This window comes from Giraffa tippelskirchi, chromosome 14 (assembly GCF_054371585.1).
Source record: "Giraffa tippelskirchi isolate mGirTip1 chromosome 14, T2T-mGirTip1v1.2.pri, whole genome shotgun sequence".
Taxonomy (NCBI): Eukaryota; Metazoa; Chordata; class Mammalia; order Artiodactyla; family Giraffidae; genus Giraffa; species Giraffa tippelskirchi.
The window spans coordinates 37,802,373-37,824,792 of NC_137288.1; the positions used below are offsets into that span (position 1 = coordinate 37,802,373).

Below are 22,420 nucleotides of genomic sequence, written 5' to 3' on the forward strand. Positions count from 1 at the left end.
TTCCTAATGAAAACCACAGCTTGAGCAGCTGCTCGTGTTATTGTCTCTCCTCTGTGGTCCCACTGGTGTGTGGGAGTTGACTGTCGGGCTGTGGAAAAGGGAGCAAAGGAGAATCCAAGAAAGGGGTCATGTTTCAATAGAGGAAGAGTGGTGGAATGTTAAAATCCTTGAGTGTGCTCCTCGCCCTCCCCACACTCTGGACATGCAGTTTGGCTCTCTTTTTCCTTTTTAAATACTTCCATAAGGCGTGGAAGAGAAGCACGTATCACATGAACCAGAGTACTGAAAATTCCTAGACCTCAACTCTGAGTCTGCACAGAGTGCCTTCATTTTTGCCTGGAGTTGTAAAATAACAACGTAGCTTTAAAGTCTGTCTGGATGTCGTGTACGTCCATATTTTGTCCATCTGTATCAGTGGGGTCTTCCTTTTCCTTTGTCTGCTTGAAATTGTGTTTATCTGTGGGTAATTTTTTTTCTTGTGTCAATTTCTCCATCTCATTTTCTTTTTCAGATTTGTTTCCATATCTCCTTTACACCTCATTTTCTCTTCCCTGCTTCCCATTTTCTCTTAACCTTTGTTTTCCCGTTTAATTTTTGGTACTATATGATTTTCAGTTCTACAAATAAAGCTCGAAGTTTTACTTCTGCTGTTCATAAGTTTTTAATCTAGATAAATAGATAATTTTCTTTCTCCAAAAAGATCCTACCTCAAATCGAACTGTTTTTTACTTATCAGAACCTTGTGTTTTGTTTTTTTGTTTTTGTTTTGTTAATGTGGGCTTTCGATCCCTAATAGCAGCAGCAGCTTCATCCCAGCAACTAGTTCCAGTGCTAGAGATTTTTTTAATGCCTTTATTGAAGTGGGATATATATATATATATATTTCATAAAACTCACCCATTATAAACATACAGGTCATTGATTTTTTTTAATTTTTCTGCAACAGTTTTATGGAGGTATAATTCATATACCAGTGCCAGAGATTAAAAAGAGTAGCTAGTTCTGTTCCAACCGAATGGGTGAATTATCGGTGACACCATATACTTTCCATGCTCCAGTCACCCTAAGTTACCCTGATATGAAGATAGGTTTTATCTTGTAACCAATTGCTAGGGTCATATGGGGATTAAAGGAAACCAACTGAGTAGCCCTCCACACTAGCACAGCAGAATTCATTGCCTGTGTAAATAGTAAATGACCCTCAGAAGAAGGGTAGAAACAAACTTGGGGGAATTTTTTCCAGTAACTTACAAGGCATAGTCACCTCCTCTCCCTGTTGACCTCATCCTGAGGAGGGAGGTATCGGTCGGTGGTTTGGGGCAGCAGCATAATAAAGGTGGGCTTGGGGTGAGAATGCATGAGTGATGACCCTGGACCTGCTACTGACTTGCTGTGACCAAAGGTAATTCTCCGATAATCCCCGCCCACCGCCATGGACTGTTGAGTGAGGTGATGTGTGTGTGTGAACCCCTTTCAAGTGAAAGTAGGCTGGCTGTGGAGTCCCCCTGTCAGGGCTCCCATCCAGAGGTTCAGACTCCTTTCTCTTTCCTATTTTGTGTTTCCACTTTCTGTGGGGTCTCTTTCTTAAGAAGCTGTTCATTGAGCATTGGAACGTGCTTCTCTCTTCTCATGCTATGTCAGTGCTGGCATTAAACAAGTTCAGGCCTTTGGAGTCAGTCAGAAGGGTAATCATCATTCATTACCATGTTTAGATTGAAATATGTGGGTCCGAGGCCAGAAGTAGTGGGAGCTCCCGGTATGTCCAGGCTGAAGGCTGTCAGTGGTACAGGTCTTAATTGAGCTTGCCCATAACTCTTAGGCTAAAAGCTGCAAACAGAGACCTCCCACTTAGAGTCATCCTTTCAGTTTCAGGGAGAAGGAAGACCGTTAAGAGCCTAGACTTCCCATCTAACTTTCTCGAGTATTTCCTGACTGATATCTGCCCACTCACGTACAGCATCAGTACACCATCAGTATTGTGTTAAGCTGTTGTTCAAACCACAGCCATTCCCTCCTCTCAGAAACCCAGAGTAGTCTCGGGGTTAGAGGAGATTTTTTTGAGTGAGTCATTAAAAACTTAATAATTAGATGTGTTTACATTTTTAAAAAATCCAGACTTCTTACCTCTGGAAATCTCAGGTGCTCAAGCTATGAGGTTGCCATCTCCACCTTTTTATTAATTTTAGCAATTTGCAACTTCTCTGGCTATGTAAATCCTTGATTTTGAGAGTCTGAAGTATATGTGTGTGTGTGTGTATGCATACTAAGTTGCTTCAGTTGTGTCCAACTCTTTGTGACCCCATGGACTGTATAGCCCGTCAGGCTCCTGTGTCTGTGGGATTCTCCAGGCAAGAATACTGGAGTGGGTTGCCACTCCCTCCTCCAAGGAATCTTCCCGACTCAGGAATCGAACCCACATCTCCTGTGTCTCCTACATTGGCAGGTGGATTCTTTACCACTAGTGCCACCTGGGAACCCCATATATATATATGTATATATGTGTGTGTGTGTATATATATATTTTTTCCTGTTCTGAATTTATTAAATTTCTAGTATGGACTCAAACTGAGCTGTCAAAGAAGACAACATGAATCCTGCTGTCAGAGTGCTTGTGGTCTAATTAAGAGAACAGTACAAAAATACGTGAAATAAGTAGAGAATAGTTAAACATTAACCTCTGGTGATAACTATGAACAAAGATCAGCATGAGCTGAGGTTGTGAGGGAGAGCTTCATGGATGACATTGGACTTTTTAAATTCATTCCCTCACTCAGCTGTTATTAAGTACCTACTGTGTGAATTGTGCAATATTGGACCCCAAGAATAACAAGGTAATTGACACATCCTATGCTTTCTTTAGAGAGTTTTTACTGTTTCATTTACAAAGACATGTAAAAAAATAGGAATGATTGAAGTGTACATGTTTGGGTGTATTGGATAAAAATCTATAAATGGATGCTTGAATATAATAGGTGCTTGGATAAAAATCTATAAATAGATAATGAGAGCACAAGAGTGTGGTCAGTTATATACCTGAGATAAGATGTTTTATAGAGGAGGTCATGAGTGAATTGGTTTTGGATGAGTTGTTTTTATTGTTCAGTCACGTCTGACTCTTTGTGAGCCTATGGACTGCAGCATGCCAGGCTTCCCTGTCCTTCACTATCTCCCAGAGCTTGCTCAAACTCATGTCCATTGAGCTGGTGATGCCGTCCAACCATCTCATCCTCTGGCACCCCCTGCTCCTCCTGCCCTCAATCTTTGGATCAGTAGCATAGCCAAGCCTGGAAACAGAGGAGAGGCGTTCCTGACCTAGAGTTCATTTAAAGAGGAGGTATCATTCACTGTACATGGATCTAGATGGTTTTTTAGCATGATGAGAGGAAAGTGAAGGTCAGATCTTAGACGGCCTGTATATTCTCTGTAAAGTTAAATTGTACAGGAGGTGGAGGGTCACCAGAGTCTTTAAATCAGAGAGTAGAAGGCTCTTGCCGCCCCCCCCCCCCGGCAATCCATTCTTCTCTGCCTCCACCCCACTGCACCCCAGAGGCTGGCCAGTAGGGCTAAATCTGTAGACTCTCATGCCCTTTGATTTCCAGCTAAGTTCAGCCATTGGATAGACAGCCCCAGCAGGAGATGGGGTGGGGGTGGGGTCAAGGGAGGAAGCTGGTCAAGGTCTTTATGTTCTCCAGCTTCATGCCTCTCTTGAAGGATGGCCTGGGAACAGCTGTATTTCCCCTTCTCAGGGCAACCTATTGACATAACCTTCTCCTTCCCCTTAACTAGTCCCTCCCCCGGCCCCGCAGGTCTGTGGTGGTGACTCTTCTCTGATGCTATCCCTAGCTTATCACTATGCTTCCGCTACAGCCCACCCACACCATCATTAGTGGTCCTACCATAAATAATTCCTTTGCAAATTATCCTCATTTAAAATATGATTCAATTTTAATTTTAAGCAGTCATGGAAAGAATAGTTTCCTGGAATGGAAGTCAAGGGGCAAAGCAATCAACGGGTAAAACTGGCCAAAGCCAGATGATGTGGTTGGAATATGCAATGGTAGTGGTGATAGAGAGGAAGTGATGCCTGCAGGAAAGGGGATGGAGCTGAATTGACACCAGTTGAATGTGAGAGTTCAGGGAAATGGAGGAGTCAAGGATGACCACCCAGGGTTCTGACTTGTGTGGCTGCTTGATTCAAAAAATAAAAAGATGAGTTGCATGTGATGATTTTGAGAGAGATCTCTGTGGGAGAACTACTGGGAGATAGGAACCAGGTATGGGGTAGATCAGTGTGGAATTCAGGAGAGATCTGATTGGTCGGAAAGTTGGTGTACTATCAGCTTACATGTGGTCCTTGAAGCCAAGGTGATAGGTGAGGTTCCCCCAGGAGAGCCAAGAGTCTGGGAGAAGGAAGGCAGTCATGCACAGAACTTACAAGGACACTAAAAGGACCCAGAGTTCTGCACAGACTGAGAGAAGAGCAAGGGCACAAGCCAAGGGGAGAGGAGGAATATTGGTTGCCCAGGTGGTGGAGGAAATATTTGCAGAAGCTGAGTGGAGCCTGGGCTGGGTGGTTAGAAATTAAAGAGCTATTACAGGTTCGTATACTTATTCATTTATTTTACAAATGTGTATTGAACACTTAGGTTCTTGAGTGAAATGAAATCCATTAAGGTTGTGTTTCAAGATGAGTAAAGTGAAAAGGCAGAGATGGAGACAGCCTTAAAATATGAAGCAGTAATACCATTATGAAGCAATAAGGATCGAAACCAGAGTAGTCACAGTGCATGCTGAGGGCAAATAGATCCCAAGGAAAGAAAGGGCAAGACATAGGCGACAGTGAATGTAGAAGCAGCAAAGTGAAGATGAGCTGGTGATTCTCACCAGTACATGTTAGCAAGCATGTCATATTTATGGTAAATTGAGTCCTGGAAAACTTCTGATCATTCTGAAGAAGCAAATGACCAACTAGATGCAATTAAAAGTATAATTTTTCCCATTTTCAACAAATAGAAAAATAATTTGCATAGTGTGAAATAGTTTGGCTGGCTAGAACACGTGTCCCAGAATGGATCAGAGTTTTGAATCCAGTTAAGTTCAAGGATGGAGTTTCAGAGTTGAAAGCAATGGTCTGACCACTTGTTTCATGGAGATTGAGAAACAAATAGAAATTCAGTATTTTTTTGGTTGATGATTTCTTTCTGTTCTTTGACTTTAATTCCTATTGTCTGTTGGTTATAAGTTTGGAACTTTTATGCTGAGATTTGTTCTTTACCTTTCTTTTTATCCCAATTCCACTTCCAACACTCCCCCCTGAAAAAAATTGTAATTTAAGAACTAACTAAAAATACTATTAGGAATCAGAGTGTAGAATAAGATATGTAATTTGTGTGAAATACTACATTGTGTATTGCAGTTTTTCACATTTGTGTTTTCCTTTTTATTTTTTCAAGATTTATTTATTTATTTATGATTGTGTTGGGTCTTCGTTGCTGTGAGAGGGCTTTCTCTGGTTCTGGCAAGCAGGGGCTACTCTAGTTGTGGTGTGTGGGTTTCTTATTGCGATAATTTCTCCTGTTTTAGAGCACAGACTCTAGGCACTAGGGCTTCAGTAGTTGTGGTGCATGGTAGCTGTCCTGGACCAGGGATTAAACCCACATCCCCTGCATTGGCAGGCAGACTCTACCACTCAGCCACCTGGGAAGTCCTTGGGTTTTTATTTTTTAAATTATGCTTAAGCATATTAGAAATTTCAAAACTTGGTAGTAAGAAACTGAACAGAATATAAAATATAAATTACCTTGTTATCAAATAATTATATCTACCTTTATAATAAGGAAAATACAATTCGAATCTCAAGGTACTATTTTGTACCTATCAGATTGGCACTGATAATAGGAAATGAGGAAACCATTGGTGGGAGTATAAGTGGGCACATGCTCTGTGAAGGTTAGTTTGGCAATATCTATCTATCAAAAATAAAAACACGCTTACCCTCTGGCCCAGCAGTTTCCACACGTAAGCATTTTCCCACCAATGTACTTGCATTCAGGACACAAAGCTTTTGGTACAAGGTTGAAATAAGTTCGGATGCCCGTCAACAGGGGACTTGTTTAATTAGTTATGGTATTTGCCGAGAGTAGAATATTGTATACCTCTTAAAAAGAACAAAACAGATTTTTATGGGATGATAGAAGAGCTATATGGAATCCCACCATTTGTTTGGGAAGGAGTGGTCTTATGCGCACCAGTGGGCTGTATCAGATACTATCTCTGGATAGATGTACAGGATGCGAGGAGATCTGAGGATCAGATTGGGAAGGAGAGTTTTTACCCTTTACCCTTACATACTATTTATTTGAATTTTTTGGCAATTATATATATTAAGTAAATCATAAAAACTCTTCACATTACTCAGGAAAAGTGACTCTAGATGGTTCATCAACACCAACAGTACTGGTGAAAGTTTTAGGTAAATGAGTTTTCATACATTGTTGGTAGAAGTGAACATTTACATACACTTTTTAGAAGGCAATCTATTGGTTGGTGCAGTTGAGAATAACTGATAAGATGCATCTCTTTTACCTGGCAGTCCTTTTCCATTTTGGTCCTATAGAAAATCCAACCTGTTTGCATCCATGGAGTTAAAAACACAAAAGCACTTTTAAGTTAAATCTTGAGTGTAAGTGTAGACTCCTGCCCACGTTTATTTGTTGTTCTTCAGTCGCTTTGTTTGTTGTTCTTCAGTCGCTAAGTTGTCGCTGACTCTTTGCGACCCCATGAACTGCAGCATGCCTGTCCTTTACCACCTCCTGGAGTTTGTTCAAACTCATGTCCATCCAGTCGGTGATGCCATCCAACCATCTCATCCTCTGTCGTCCCCTTCTCCTCCTGCCTTCAATCTTTCCCAGCATCAGGGTCTTTTCCGATGAGTCAGTTCTTTGCATCAGGTGGCCAAAGTATTGGAGCTTCAGCTTCAGCATCAGTCCTTCCAGTGAATATTCAGGACTGATTTCCTTTAGGATTGACTGGATTGATATCCTTTTTGTCCAAGGGACTTTCAAGAGTCTTCTCCAACACCACAGTTCAAAAGCATCAATTCTTTGGCATTCAGCCTTCTTTATGGTCCAACTCTCACATCCATACGTAACTACTGGAAAAAGGATAATTTTGACTATGTGTTTATTTATTTCTTGAAAAGTGGCAGCTGGTTAGTTGCTTCTGTCACTTGAGAATCCTCATTTCTTCACATCTGGAAATGACCTAGTGGTTTTAAGATCCATTTATTTGAACCATTGACAGTGTGTTTCACTCATACAACTGACTTGAAACCACCTAACTTCATGTTGGTGGCCTGTCTCTGAAAGAGGTAAGAGAAGAAAAGTAACAAGAATTCATTCCTTGCTTCCTTCATTCATAAGCCCTGCTTGATGCCCCATGTGGTATAATACCAGGTACCATGGCAAATCACACATTCCTGGTAATTGTGTTTTCTGCATTCTGGGACTTTCCTTTTTTTTTTTGGCCATGCCATTCAGCATGTGGGTTCTTAGTTTCCTGAGCAGGAATTTAACCTGCGCCTCCTGCATTGGGAGCTCAGAGTCTTAACCGCTGGACCACTGGGGAAGTCTCAGGGACTCTTAACCACTTTTGTTCATCTGAGCCATTCTTAGCTCATTGTTGTTTTGGTGTTCTAGTGCCATTTTTGTTGCTTTCTTTTCTCTTTTATCATTTGTGCTGATTTCTGTGACCCTTTCCTGCTCCAAGCTAGAAGGTGGAGGGTGGCGGGGGAGGGGAACTAGGTAGCTGTCGCCATTGACTTGAGTTATGGCCCCACAGATGGATACTAACAGCCCTGGCTCTTGCTTGGTTAGCTTTTCTTTACACACATGAAGTCGGCCACTGTGCTGAAGGGCAGGTGAACAGTAAACCAGAGTGGTGACAGATTTCCTACAGGCAGTGCTCATCACCAGCTGTGATGGGAGCAGGGAGGCTCAAGTCGTGGCGAGCCCTGTCTTCAGGGGCACAGAACTCACTTCTCACTGCCCACTGCCCCCAACTTCCCAGCCAGTAGCAAACAGGACAGAACTGAATTTGACCACCTCTTACTCTCCTTGGTCTCTCTACCTATTCCAGCTTTGTTGCTCTCTCGTTAATTTAGCAAAATTTGTTTCCATTTTTCATCACTGACAAGTGACCTTTTCCTTCTGAGTAACAGAGACCTATAGTCTGTTCAGCATCATACAGGAACTCAAAACGTAGATGCCTCAGGTAGGACTTCGGGCCTCTTGGCTGTGCTTTTTTGTTTGTTTGTTTTTTTAAGCTGTATCAGGTCTTAACTTAGTTGCAGCACGCAGGATCTTTTTAGTTGTGGCATGTGGGATCTAGTTTCCCCAATCAGGGATCAAACCCAGACTGTCTGCATTGAGAACTTGGAATCTTAGCCCCTGGACCACCAGAGAAGTCCCTTAGCTGTGTGCTTAATGCATCATCTCTGTTGAAGTAAATCGTTGTGATTATCTTTAGGGACATACACCAAAAGACGGATATTTTCTGAATGACAGTTATCGTCAGCATATTAGTTAATGTAGTTTTAGAAGCAACTCATGGAAGCTGATCAATAATACTACCAGCCTTTGCTTTCTACATTATTACCTTCAGTTTCTGTAAACTGTAACACGAGCGTGCTGTTGGATTCATTCCTGGGAGTTTCAGGGTCCTGCAGACAGAACAGCTCTCTCAGTGGAGACTTGTTTTGTTTTTTTTTTAATGAAATTAACAAAACTGCTGAAAGACAATGCAGTTTCCTGCCTCTCTGGGAACAGGGTTTTGACAGTAACATCTCAGAACAGATGTTTCGGCGATCTCCAAATGTTTTTATTTGGTGGCACAAAGACTCTGTTATTCATGAAATGGTCTGTTAAAAAATTAGTTCCTCTGTGTGGGGGTTGTGGGAATATGTGTTACATAAATTGATTTCACATTTTGGCAGGGCACTGGTTCTTAACTCTTTAGATTGGCTCCAAGATTTGACTGACAAGTTCTGCCTTCCAGGCTGCAGCAGTGGCAGGGGATAGAGCAGCACAATGGCTGGCTCAGCATCTGTCTCAGAGCACTTCAAGTTGACTCATCTGAGAGTGTCAGATTCTTTTATAGGAGAATAGAGGCTAAGTCAGTAAAAGTGCCTAGAAATTTGGTCTCTTAAAATGCAGTGAGAGGATGTGGGCATGTTCGTTTTTCATTTGTGTTATTCCCTAATATAATCTGCAGCTGTGGATTACAATCTGCATCTTACAGTTCTGGGTTCTGGACTCATATTTAAAGGGAAAACTTTTATTCTTAAGGTGCACATGGGTCTGGCTCAAGTGGTAAAAAAATCCTCCTGCAATGCAGGAGTTGAGGAGACCCCAGGTTCCATCCCTGGGTCGGGAAGATCCCCTGGAAGAGGAAATGGCAACCCACTCTAGTATTCTTGCCTGGAAAATCCCATGGACAGAGGAGCCTGGCGGACTACAGTCGATGGGGTCGCAAAGAGTCAGAGAACACATCAGGTCTCTACCTTACTAGAGACCTCAATGTAACTACTTAGGAGTATTGGAATGTAAAGGCTGGTCATTTTCATTTCTAAATGTCTTGTTTTCTGGCCACACTTTCTGGTTCTTTGCTGTCCTCCCAGCAGGACAGAGGTCAGCAAACCGTGTGGCCTCAGGGCCAGAGCTGACCTACTGCCTGTTTTTGTAAAGTTTGATTAGAACACAGCTGCTGTAATTCATTTATAAATCATCTGAGGCTGCCTTTGAGATACTTTGCCAGAGTTGAAATAGTTGAAGCAGAGGCCGTTTAGCCCACAAAAACTAAATTATTTACAGAACGAGTTTGCCAGCCCCTGCAATAGGAAGCTGCATATATACCATGACCCGGTATTTAAAACATTACATCAAAACATTTGATATATTTAGATCTTAAAGGTATTTGTGGGGTGTAAGAAGTATAAAATAATTATTTGGTTTTAGATCATTAAACATATGACAGGAAAATGTTTAAAATAAAAATACATGTACACACAGAAACATATAAACTAAAATCTTGTAGGGCAATATAAATAAACTATATGGAAAAGAGGAGACAGAAGTTAATGGATGGTATTAGATATTCAGTGAACAGTTAAAAGGAATGAATGAAAGGAACTGATTTTTCTGATGTGCAGTATGTTCAGATGTGAAAACTTTTGGTCACATTTAGCTGTCGCTTTGTTCTTACTCTTTCATCTGTGTGTGTTCATCACTCTCAACATAGTTTCTTGTCAGTGCTCCCAGGCAGTTGAGGTCTTCCTGTCCATCTAACTGAGATGACACACACAGGTGAGACTAGAAGGTCAGAATGTATGGAGCTTTCCTGTTGACCCCACAGCCATGCCAGAGAGAATTATTCACTTGGTCCATATACCAAAACTTATTTGAGCCTGCTGATAGTAAAAAAGATCTTGGTTCAGTTCAGTCACTCAGTCGTGTCTGACTCTGCGACCCCATGAAACCCAGCACGCCAGGCTTCCCTGTCCATCACCAACTCCCAGAGTTTACTCAAACTCATGTCCACTGAGTCGCTGATGCCATCCAACCATGTCATCCTCTGTCGACCCCTTCTCCTCCTGCGTTCAATCTTTCCCAGCATCAGGGTCTTTTCCAGTGAGTCATTTCTTCGCATCAGGTGGCCAGAGTATTGGAGTTTCAGTCCTTCCACTGAATATTCAGGACTGATTTCCTTTAGGATGGACTGGTTGGGTCTCCTTGCTGTCCAAGGGACTTTCAAGAGTCTTCTCCAACACCACAGTTCAAAAGCATCAATTCTTGGGCACTCAGCTTTCCTTATAGTTCAACTCTCACATCTCACATCAACTCATACATGACTACTGGAAAAACCATAGCTTTGACTAGACAGACCTTTGTTGGCAAAGTAATTGTCTCTGCTTTTTAATATGCTGTCTAGGTTGGTCATAGCTTTTCTTCCAAGGAGCAAGCATCTTTTAATTTCATGGCTGCAATCACCATCTGCAGTGATTTTGGAGCCCCCCAAAATAAAGTCTGTCACTGTTTCCATTGTTTCCCATCTGTTTGCCATGAAGTGATGGGACCAGATGCCATGGTCTCAGTTTTCTGAATGTTGTGCTTTAAGCCAACTTTGTCACTCTCCTCTTTCACTTTCATCAAGAGGCTCTTTAGTTCTTATTCGTTTTCTGCCATAAGGGTGGTGTCATCTGCATATCTGAGGTTATTGATATTTCTCCCGGCAATCTTGATTCCAGTTTGTGCTTCATCCAGTCCAGCATTTCTCATGATGTACTCTGCATAGAAGTTAAATAAGCAGGGTTACAGTATACAGCCTTGACGTACTCCTTTACTGATTTGGAACCAGCCTGTTGTTCCATGTCCAGTTCTGTTACTTCTTGACCTACATACAGATTTCTCAGGAGGTAGGTCGGGTTGTCTGGTATTCCCATCTCTTTCAGAATTTTCCACAGTTTGTTGTGATCCACACAGTCAAAGGCTTTGGCATAGTCAATAAAGCAGAAGTAGATGTTTTTCTGGATCTCTGTTGCTTTTTTGATGATCCAGCGGGTGTTGGCAATTTGATCTCTGGTTCCTCTGCCTTTTCTAAATCCAGCTTGAACATCTGGAAGTTCATGGTTGAAGCCCGGCTTGGAGAATTTTGAGCATTACTTTGCTAGCATGTGAGATGAGTGCAATTGTGCGGTAGTTTGAGCATTCTTTGGCATTGCCTTTCTTTGGAATTGGAATGAAAACTGACCTTTTCCCATCCTGTGGCCACTGCTGAGTTTTCCAAATTTGCTGGCATATCAAGTGCAGCACTTTCACAGCATCATCTTTTAGGACTTGAAATAATTCAGCTGGAATTCCATCACCTCCACTAGCTTTGTTCGTAGTGATGCTTCCCTAGGCCCACTTGACTTTGCATTGCAGGATGTCTGGCTCTAGGTGAGTGATCACACCATTGTGATCATCTGGGGCATGAAGATCTTTTTTGTACAGTTCTTCTGTGTATTCTTACTACCTCTTCTTAGTATCTTCTGCTTCTGTTAGGTCCATACCATTTCTGTCCTTTATTGTATGAAATGTTTGCATCTTTGCATGAAATGTTCCCTTGGTATATTAATTTTCTTGAAGAGATACCTGGTCTTTCCCATTCTATTGTTTTCCTCTATTTTTTGCATTGATCACTGAGAAGGGCTTTCTTATTTCTCCTGCTATTCTTTAGAACTCTGCATTCAAATGGGTATATCTTGCCTTTTCTCCTCTGCCTTTCACCATCTCTTCTTTTCATAACTATTTGTAAGGCCGTCTCAGACAACCAATTTGCCTTTTTCCTGGGGATGGTCTTGATCACTGCTTCCTGTACAATGTCACAAACCTCCGTCCATAGTTCTTCAGGCACTCTGTCTATCAGATCTAATCCGTTGAATCTTTTTGTCACTTCCACTGTATAATCGTAAGGGATTTGATTTAGATCATACCTAAACGATCTCAGACACAAGAAAAAAATAACTAAAGAATTCCTGAAGAACACACACCCAAATTGAAAGAGAAATGTGTGCAGCTTTACTGTTGACACCACACCATACCAGACAGAATTATTCATTTGATCCATATACCAAAGCATATTTGAGCCAGCTGATAGTAAAAGATCTCAGACAGAAGAAAAAAATAGAGTGCCTGAAGAACAAGCACCCAAATTGAAAGAGAAGAGAAATGGTGATAGAGATGGGGGATCTGTCTAAGAGGTTAGAGATGGTTTGTATCAAGAAACCCAGGCTCTCGTATCTGAACCAAAATATCAGTGATCATGACAAACAGGACAAGAAAAAGAAAAGAATTCTGAAACTCTTATGTCACGAGAGGGAACATCCTGTTTTGTCAGAAGGTACTCCCCATCACAAGATCTTTTTTTAAGGACGTGAACAGTGTCTGCAGCCACTTTTATAAGCGAACACAGGGATGTTCTAGACCGTCCATGGACACAGCAACTACTGGTCACACAGGCTCTTGAGCACTTGTAATGAGGCTAGTGTGAACAGAGGTGTGCTGCAAGGGTAAAACAAACACAGGATTTAAAAGACAATGTGAAAAAATTGTATTCCTGAAAATTCTAACTCACTGATGACTACTTTTGTCCCCTTATTTAACACCTCCCAATGCTGAAAGTTTGCTTCATCCTGAAAGATAATTTCAGCTGCTTGTCTCATCTGTTCTTTGGTAGGATTGGTTCCTGAAAAATATCCTTTCAGTCTCTGTACATTATTCAGATTTGAATGATTTTTAAATACACCGTTGCTTGCTTTCTTTGTTGAGGGACAACATTCATCTGTGGTTTAGAAGCAAACCTCATATACAGTAATGTAGTTCAACCTTTTATTTACAACTTGGAAAACCTCTAGTTACTTCTGCATTGTTCTGTTGTCTGCCAGTTCCAGGACTACAGTAATTTTCTTTTATTTAGCAAACATTTATTAAGTACCTATTGCATGCAAGGCATTGTGGTTCCCTGAATTTAGACATGTTGGATTTGGAGCTGATGGGACTTCCAAGTATAACCATCCAGGGTTAGATGCCTCTAGAAGTGAAAGGAAATGCAGACTGTGTCAAATATATTTATTATAAATCTGCATAGTCATTTGCTCAAGAAAAATTGAGATGTTTAACTTCACTGATCTTCAAAAAGATGCAGATTAATAAAAGGAAGAGATGCTTTCTAATACGCATGGAATTGTCTAATTAAAAAAAGGACAAGATTGTGCTCCAACTAGGAGGCACATAGCCTGTTGGTAGAAATATAAATTGGTTTAGGTTTTTTGGGGGGGGGGAAATTCAGCCATGAATGGTAAACAAGAAATTGTGTTACTCTTTAATAATCTCACCCCAGAATATGTATCCCCAAAACGTGAACCAAAAGACAAAATCCCTGTGCGTCTTGAGAAGAGAGAAGGGAGCCAAGAGTTGCTAAATGGCTACTTATGCTGAACACTTAGCATCATCTCAGTTAATCCCCACAGCTGCCCTGTGAAGTGTCCCCACTTTACAGGCGAGGAAGCAAGGCTCAGATGGATTTAGTAATTTGCCAGTATCATAAAACATGTACATGGCAGAGCGCCCACTTACATTAGGCACCTGCCTAACTCAGCCTAACGGTAGAAGAACAGAAAAACCCATCATTAAATGCTGTGCAAACATTGTGTCATCATGTGTGGGAAAGGAGAAAAATTACAAAGGAACAGAGTATAAAACTAGATAAACCATGGTTACTAAAAGTTTGTACACAGCGTAGTAACAAAGGAAAAGTTTAATTGGTTATAGTGGCATAATTTGCTTAAGTAGTATTAAGATTGCCGTAGTCTTTCTGAATTTTTAAAGATTGTTTTATGAAAAAGATATCATTTTGTATTTTCCAATGTGTTATCCCATCGCTCTACATCCTTCTAGAAGGTACTCGAGCTGTTACGTCTAGGTGCATCCTCTATTTTGTCATCACCGCCTACCCTTTAACTCTTGAAAACACTTCTATCAGGATTCATCACCAGCAAAATCCATACATCCTTAAACCCTTCTCTGACATTCCTTGCATCTTGTTAGAACCCAAACCTGCATATACCCTGAAAACACTGCTTTCATGAAGCCCTCTGAGGTGGTAGCTCTATTTTGTGTTTCTTTTTTTGATTCAAGTGCCTCCAGGAGAAGGGGGAGTGATGTCAAGTGTTGCCTACAGAACTGTGAAATGAAACTGAGAACTGTTGGATTTACAGCTTGTATTTAATTGGGGATTTTGATATGAGCACTGGAATTGTTGGGCCAAAGCACCTGAATCACCTGGCTTCCAGTATGTACGACTTCTGGATTTTCCTCTTATTCCCCTGGCCAGTCCTCAGTCTCCCAGAACTCAAACCTTGGACCTCTTCTCGGTCTGCACTTAAGCCCATGTTTGTCATCATTAAACGTCATGACTGAAATATCATCCAGGTGCTGATGGCACCCAGAGTTATCATTTCCAACCAGACCTTTCTCTTGACCGCCACACTTATGTGTCCATCTAAAGAGCTTTCAGGATATCTCCATTTCTATGTCTAATAAGGGCTTCCCTGGTGGTTCAGTGGTAAAGAATCCGCCTGCCAGTGCAGGAGACATGAATTTGATCCCTGGGTTGGGAAGATTCCCCCTGGAGAAGGAAATGGCAACCCACTCCAGTATTCTTGCCTGGGAAATCCCTTGGACAGAGGAGCCTGGCGAGCTGCAGTCCATGGGGTTGCAAAGAGTCAGACACGACCAAGCCTGAGCCCAGACCAACTCCTGGCCTTACTTCCCTCATCCTGCCCCTCCAGACCTGCCCATCTCAGTCAGTGGCATTTCCATTCCTTTAGCCACGCAGGCCAGATTGCTGACCTTTTCTCACCTCTTCCAACCCCCTGTCATTTCAGCCTGAATGATGGCAGGGGCCTCCTCACTGGTGTCTCTGCCTCTACACCTGGCACCTTCACAGCATGTCCGCAACAAGCACCCAGAGTGATGCTTCTATAATCATCACTGCTTTTCCACTCACACCCCCAAGTGGCTCCCCATCCCACTCAGATGAAGAGCCACAGTTCTGCAAAGCTGTGGACCATCAAAACCACCTGTTATTTCTCTTTCTTTCTCTTCCTTCTTAGCTTTTACTCACCCCATTCCAGCCACACTGGTAGCATACCAAACACACACCAGCCCATCTGCCTGGCAGTCTCTGTGCAGACTGTTGCCTGTGTTGAGAATTCTAAGAACTCTCCACCCAGCTCCATCAAAGTCGCTTTCTCACACATGCCTGCACTGGCCACCGGATACTCTCCAATCCCCTCACCCTATTTTTAATGGCACTTCTCACCTTCTGACAGGCTTGCCTGATGGCTCAGCTGGTAAAGAATCCACCTGAGTCCAAGAGACACGGGTTCAATCCCTAGGTCGGGAAGATCCCCTGGAGAAGGAAATGGCAACCCACTCCTGTATTCTTGCCTGCAGAATCCCATGGACAGAGGAGCCTGGTAGGCTACGGTCCAGGGGGTTGCAGAGTCAGAGACAAGTGAGCACATAAACTCATTACTCACCTTCTAACATATTATATACTCCACTGATTTAGTGAATATATCCTCTGTCTCCCACTACAATGTAAAGCTTCAAGAGGACATTTTTATCTGGTCCCTTAATTGATTTATCTCCAGCATCTAAAATAATGCCTCCACCTAATAGATGCTGTTTTTAAAAATATGTTGAGTATATGAATGGTCAGTATGAAAGTGTCCCTGTTTCTACCTGGTGACTCATGGATGCATGCAGAGAACTCTGCCTCGTAAGAGTTTTAATTCTTTTTCCAGTTTCTCAAGTGTTATAAACAGTACCATTCAGAAAGTGACCACTGAGAAACACGGTGTCATGGGCTTGATTGTATATGGTCTTTTATTCTAAGCTGACAGCAGCTCCTCTAGAATGTAGCACTGAGTGTCACAAATGCTGAAAATGTACAAGCAGCATAGTAGATCCTTGACATTTTTAGGAATATGTTCAAAGTTCTTCAAAAATCACCCAAACTATGATTACCATGATAGTATGTCTGCACTCATGAATCTCACAGATGGCAATAAAAAGAAGGAAGCCACTTGCTGCTCCAGATGCCAAGTGCCTTACTCACTGGAAGGGTCTTCCCCCAATACCAGCCCCCTCAGGCTCAGGCTGTGTACTGCAGCCACATCACAAATTATAGAAGCTTCTGAGCCCCCAATATCACCCAAGTATTCTTGAAACCAAGGGCATCAGTGAAAGCTAAGGGGCCACAGATTATTTTATTCCACCTGCACATTTTAAAAACACTAATTTAAAAACATCAGTTCCTCCAGGCCACTCAGCCTTGCTTTTAGAATATAATGTGTGGGGGCATCATTACCACTAAATGACAGCGGACCACTATCACAAGCCACATGTGCAACTATTTATAACTCACTGAGTTTTCACATCGTGTTTACACTCTAAGTAAGCATTCATCCAATTTGATATTGATCCTCTGGGAATAAACCCTGAATGTAAGCAAAAAAATAACAAGAAAGAAACTACATGTTTGCTTTCATTTTTAAGCTAATTTTTATATATATATCCTAGTTCAGAGAAAACCTTCTGCCACAGTGGCTTTCTTTTTTCAATGTAATGCTCGGAAGCCTGTGACGGAGAAGAGTGGGAGCAAGGGGAGGGGATGCTGTCACCACGGTGACAGCTGTCCAGCGTAAGCATCTCACAGCTCTTCCGTTTATCGTCTATTTTAGGACAATTCAAGTTGCTTGAACAAGACCGAGATATAAAGGAGCCAGTGCAATATTTCAACAGCGTGGAAGAGGTGGCCAAAGCATTTCCTGAACGCGTGTACGTCATGGAGGAAATAACATTCAACGTGAAGGTAGCTCTGAAAGAACCAAATATTTATCCTTACTAACCTCCTTTGGCTTTTAGGCCCTCGTGTGCAGTTAAGTGCTCATCTGTGCCTCTTCCTGTGGAGGTTCCATCTTCCTTGTGGGTTGGTGTCAATGGCTAAAACTGGTCTTACAAAAACTGTGCTGTAGCTGAGCTGACCACCCAACCGCACCCCCCCAGATTACTACACTTAGTTAGCATTATCTTTGGCTAGAATAACTGTTAAGGCAGATCAAAAGTGGGGTTTTTTTGGGTTTTTTTTTCCTTTCTTCTTTAAAACTCTGGACTTCATTTCCTAATATGTAACCATTTTTGGCCAGATTCTTGTGTGAGGCTAGATGCTCTGCTTGTGAGAGCAAGTAAAAGGCATTGGGTAAATCTACTACCACAGACTCACTTAAGAGAGACACTTCACAGCATGCCTTGACATGAACATATAGCCTTTGTAGACTTTCCTTGTCAGTCTACAGAGGAAAAGTTGAGGTCTCGAATGTTGCCCAGTAGGTGCTTACTTTTAATTTTCTTTTATTTATCTTCTTTTGGCCCCGCTGGGTCTTCGCTGCTTGACATGGGCTTTCTCTAGTTGCAGCGCACGGGCTCCTCACTGCGGTGCTTTCTCTTGCTGCGGAGCACAAGCTCTGGGGCGTGAGGGCTTCAGTAGTTGCAGCACGTGGACTCAATAGTTGTGGTGCATGGGCTTACTTGCTCTTGGGCATATGGAATCTTCCCAGACCAGGGATCGAACCTGTGTCCCCTGCACTGGCAGGTGGACTCCTAACCAGCTAGACCACCAGGGAAGTTCCCCAATAGCTACTTATTGATCCTTGTTTATCAGAGAGAAGCTGAATAGTGTTTACTGTGCTGCTTCAGTTTTAAACTCTTTCTTTATTTATTTGGCCATGTAGCATGTGGGATCTTAGTTCCCCAACCAGGGATCGAACCTGTGACCCCTGCATTGGAAGCATGGAGTCTTACCCACTCTACTGCCAGGGAAGTCCCCAATTTTGCATTCTTAAAGGGACGGTTCCATCCTCTCCTACACAGCAAGCTAGCTCCTTGACAAAACCTGCTATTGAAGAAAGACTAACCAGAGAAGCAATGCCACCAACCAGGTGCAACTTTGTTGCCCGCAAACCCTCTGCATTTTCTTCAGCAACATCCACAATTACACTGACACATTTTCAAAAGTGTTCACATTGAAAGGATTTTCTCTTTAACCTCATTTCAGCCGGAAGTCCAACTGAGTCAGAGTTTTCTCTGAAAATTTCAAAGTCTTAAGGAGCAGATTCTGGTTTCTTGGAAATCCACTCTATTTGAAAAATGGCCCACGTGGTGTCTTGGCCCAAGAATGCAAGTGTCTTTGCAGATGGGTCACTCCACCTACACTCCCAGGAAAGGCGGCAGATGCCCAAAACAGCTTCCTTAGAAGTGCAAAAGTCAGCCCATTTAATTGGCTAGGCTAAATCATTCTTTGTTCCAGTGCTAAAACACAGCACCATAATCTACTTTCTTTAGCTTTATTATTAAAATGAGTGAGATTTTGTATTTTGTAAAGTCCTTTACTAACCAAAGTATGCGTATGTTCAGAGTGTTTAATGTTTAACTCCTTCAGTGGGCCAGGCTTGCATTCATTTACAGTTGAAGATTGAGAGCGTGTTCATTTTTAAACTGAGATTCGCTGTCCTGTTTCATTAGTATCTTGATTTAAATCTCCCCTGTCCTGTTTCATTAGTATCTTGATTTAAATCTCCCCTTAAAGTTTATTTAGAATTAACTAAAAGAAAAAAAAAATTGTTTAGGAAGGAAAGTTAATGCTGTAAAACTCTCTTCTGAAACATTTCATTTTGCTGGTAAATGATGAGAAATCAGACTTTTTTTTTTTTTTTTTACAATTTTCAAGTAGTAAAATCTAACATTCAGTCTTTGGTGGCATATTGTCTACATGAAAGATTTTTAAAAGATGCCTCTAAATGCTGTTTGTGAATTTCTATTGGACCAGCAATGAATGAAAAAGTAATACTGAAACCAGTACATTTTGATAGGGTTTTTTTACCCCCACAGAATACAATGATCAGCTATATTGATTAAAATGTATGTAATAGAGATATCATGTAAAAGTTTAGCACAGTGGTGTGAATGTGCTTAACACTGCTGACTCGTATACTTAACATGAAATTTACCATCTTAACCATTTTTATGTATATTTTACCAGTTTTTTAAAAAGCGAGAAGTCAGTGGAATTCCTGCTGAAATGAGGCTAAACAGAAAATCCTTTCAATCTGAGTACTTTCTAAAATGTGTCAGGATAATTGTGGATGTTACAAATAAGTGTATGGAGTAATAGCTTATAGCCATAGAGCTGGTTTGATTGGGGTTGAGTTCTGTGCTATGCATGCATAAATATTTTAATACCTCTGGTCCTTCACTGATAAAGTTTTAAGATGCCTTCACATCCAGCCTGCGCTAATCATTAAGACAGCTTTTAACTCTATTCAAGGAAGACACAATGAGAGAACCTCAAGAAATTTACGCAAAAAAAATACACACAAGTCTGAGTGCTTAGTGAGTAAACACGCACATAAATAAATAAACCAAAGAGATTTGTGGGAAAGATTTCTGGAAACTGCCTGTATTTTAAAAGAAAATGTTGGATGCCATGGTCTTCTTTAAAACTTGATTATAATGTGCATGTATCGATATGCAGAGCTTAATGTCGAGAGCTCGCTGGGGGCAAGGAAGTGCTATGCTTTGTTGTTACGTCCCCTGGAGAGGGAGAGAATAAATGAAAAACAGCACAACTGTTACAAATATTGTTAAATATTACATAATATGAAATATTATATAAATATTATCTAGGAAGCAGTTTTTTGAAGGATAGGATTCATACTTCCTTGGAAAATTTATCCTCTTCTTTATGCTTCAGATCAGCGTAAATTAGACCAAGAGAAATGACTTACAGTTAAGAATTAGCAGCTAACTGGCATCATCATAGTCAAAACGGACAGTTATTTTTTGAAATAAAGAAATATATATGTATGCACATTTATTCATATATATTTACAAGTGCAAATTGAAGCATGAAAAGAATACAGAGTAAAACAGAAGTATTGATAGAACAAGAGCTAGTTTTGTTATTTTCAAGACTATAGCAAAAATTTACCTAAAATTCAATGGATTGTATTAGTACTATTTGAGGAGGGCATGGCAGCCCACTCCAGTATTCTTCCCTGGAGAATCCGCATGGACAGAGGAGCCTGGCAGGCTACAGCCCATGGAGTTGCAAAGAGTTTTACATGACTGAGCGACTAAGCACACACATTAGTACTATTTACACATTTATTTCAGAATAAGATATTCCTTTTATTTTGCGCTAAAGAAAATACGTCTTTAAAAGATGACTTGATATTTAAAAATTATCTACCTGATTGCCCCATTGTTGATGAACTGCATGAAATGAGTTAATACATATTAAATATTTAGTTCTTTAGGCAGCAGATATATTTTGAGTACTTACTACATGACCAGTCTCATTATAGGCTGTGGGAGTAACTATCAAATATATAAATCCCTGCCTGCTGGAGATTACATTCTGCTGGGGAGGCAGAATGTAAATAAGCAAATACAGATACTATTATGTTGGCCCAAAAGTTCGTTTGGGTTTTTCTGTAAAATGATACAGAAAAACCCAAACGAACTTTTGGGCCAACCCAGTGCTTCCAAATAAAGAGATAAAGACAGCAGATGTACAGGTCTGAAGCTTGGGGTATAATATATATTGAGGGCTTACCAGCTCCTCGATGGCATTTGAAGCCATGGGGCTAACCGAGTTCACCTACATCTCAACTGAGGCTGACCCACCCCACACCCTCCCAGGAACCGTTGACAGTGTTTGGATACAAATTTGATTGTCACAGCTTGGGGAAGAGATGAGGGCTACTGGTGTCTACTAATGGAGAACAAGGATACTGATAAATACCCTCCAGTGTCACAAGACAGGCCCCATAACAAAGCATCCAGAGCGCCAAGGTTGAGAACCCCTAACCTAGAGGCTAGATGAAGAGTGGAGATCTGAGAAACGAGCCCTGGAGCTCTCCAGCCCTGGGGTCTAGAGGAGACAGAAAGGAGTAATGGATAGTAGACAGTAGAGCATGTGAGACCCCGGCAGCCAAAGGACGATAGTGTTTCAGAGAAGAATGGGCACTTGTGTCCAGTGCCTAGTGATTGAATTAGATAAGGACTGGGAACTAACCATTAAATTTAGTAAAATGGGAGCCTTTGAAGGCTTTGCGAGGAAGGAAATAATAATCAGCTCAGAGACCCAGAAAGCAATTAACCAGGGAAGCGTAGTAGGATGGTCCCAGGGTTCTGTCAAAATAAATTTCAAGTGAAATTACTTAGCACCAGCTTCTTTTCCTTCCAGCCATCTTAAGCGAGAGAGTTGGGTTTAGTCTGAGTCAGGCTTTACCAAGTAGAGTAACAGAGATCGGCGAAGGCACAGATGAAGTGCCCAGGAGTGGCAGGTAGCAATGAGCCATGGACTTTTCACTGGGTTAAGCAAGTATGAATATGATAAATGGGATCGTGGAGATCCTGACCAAGTCAAGAGACTTCCAATGTGGATTAAGAAAGCGAGGTGCAGACTAGGAGCAGCGATAGAATGTAGAATGCTTGGGATTAAATTTAAGGCAGTAACATAGGAAATGACAGGAGTAGCTGTCTCTTCAAATCTAAATATGCCTTTTTGAGTCAGCAACCGAGGTGGAGGGAACAGAAAATGGGAGATAAGTAGATCAAGAACATGAAAGAATATGTGGGCAGGTAACCTCTTGCTGATCATTGTGTCTGTTTCTGCCAATCCCTCCTAAGCTAATGGCATTCACTGTTTTTAGAACAGCAGTCACCTGCCTCATTCACCTTTTTTTTTTTCCCCT

At 41.5% G+C, this 22,420-nt stretch overlaps 1 protein-coding gene across 2 annotated transcripts in view; it reads left to right on the forward strand.

Annotated features, from left to right (window-relative positions):
* The window catches only part of GAREM1 (GRB2 associated regulator of MAPK1 subtype 1), a 227,964-nt gene that overhangs the window by 158,056 nt on the left and 47,488 nt on the right, over positions 1-22,420 (forward strand). For both annotated transcript variants that reach the window (XM_081562585.1, XM_081562586.1), the window contains exon 3: positions 17,345-17,475. In XM_081562585.1, coding sequence (XP_081418711.1) covers positions 17,345-17,475 — 131 coding nt within the window. The remainder of the gene's footprint in view (positions 1-17,344; positions 17,476-22,420) is intronic.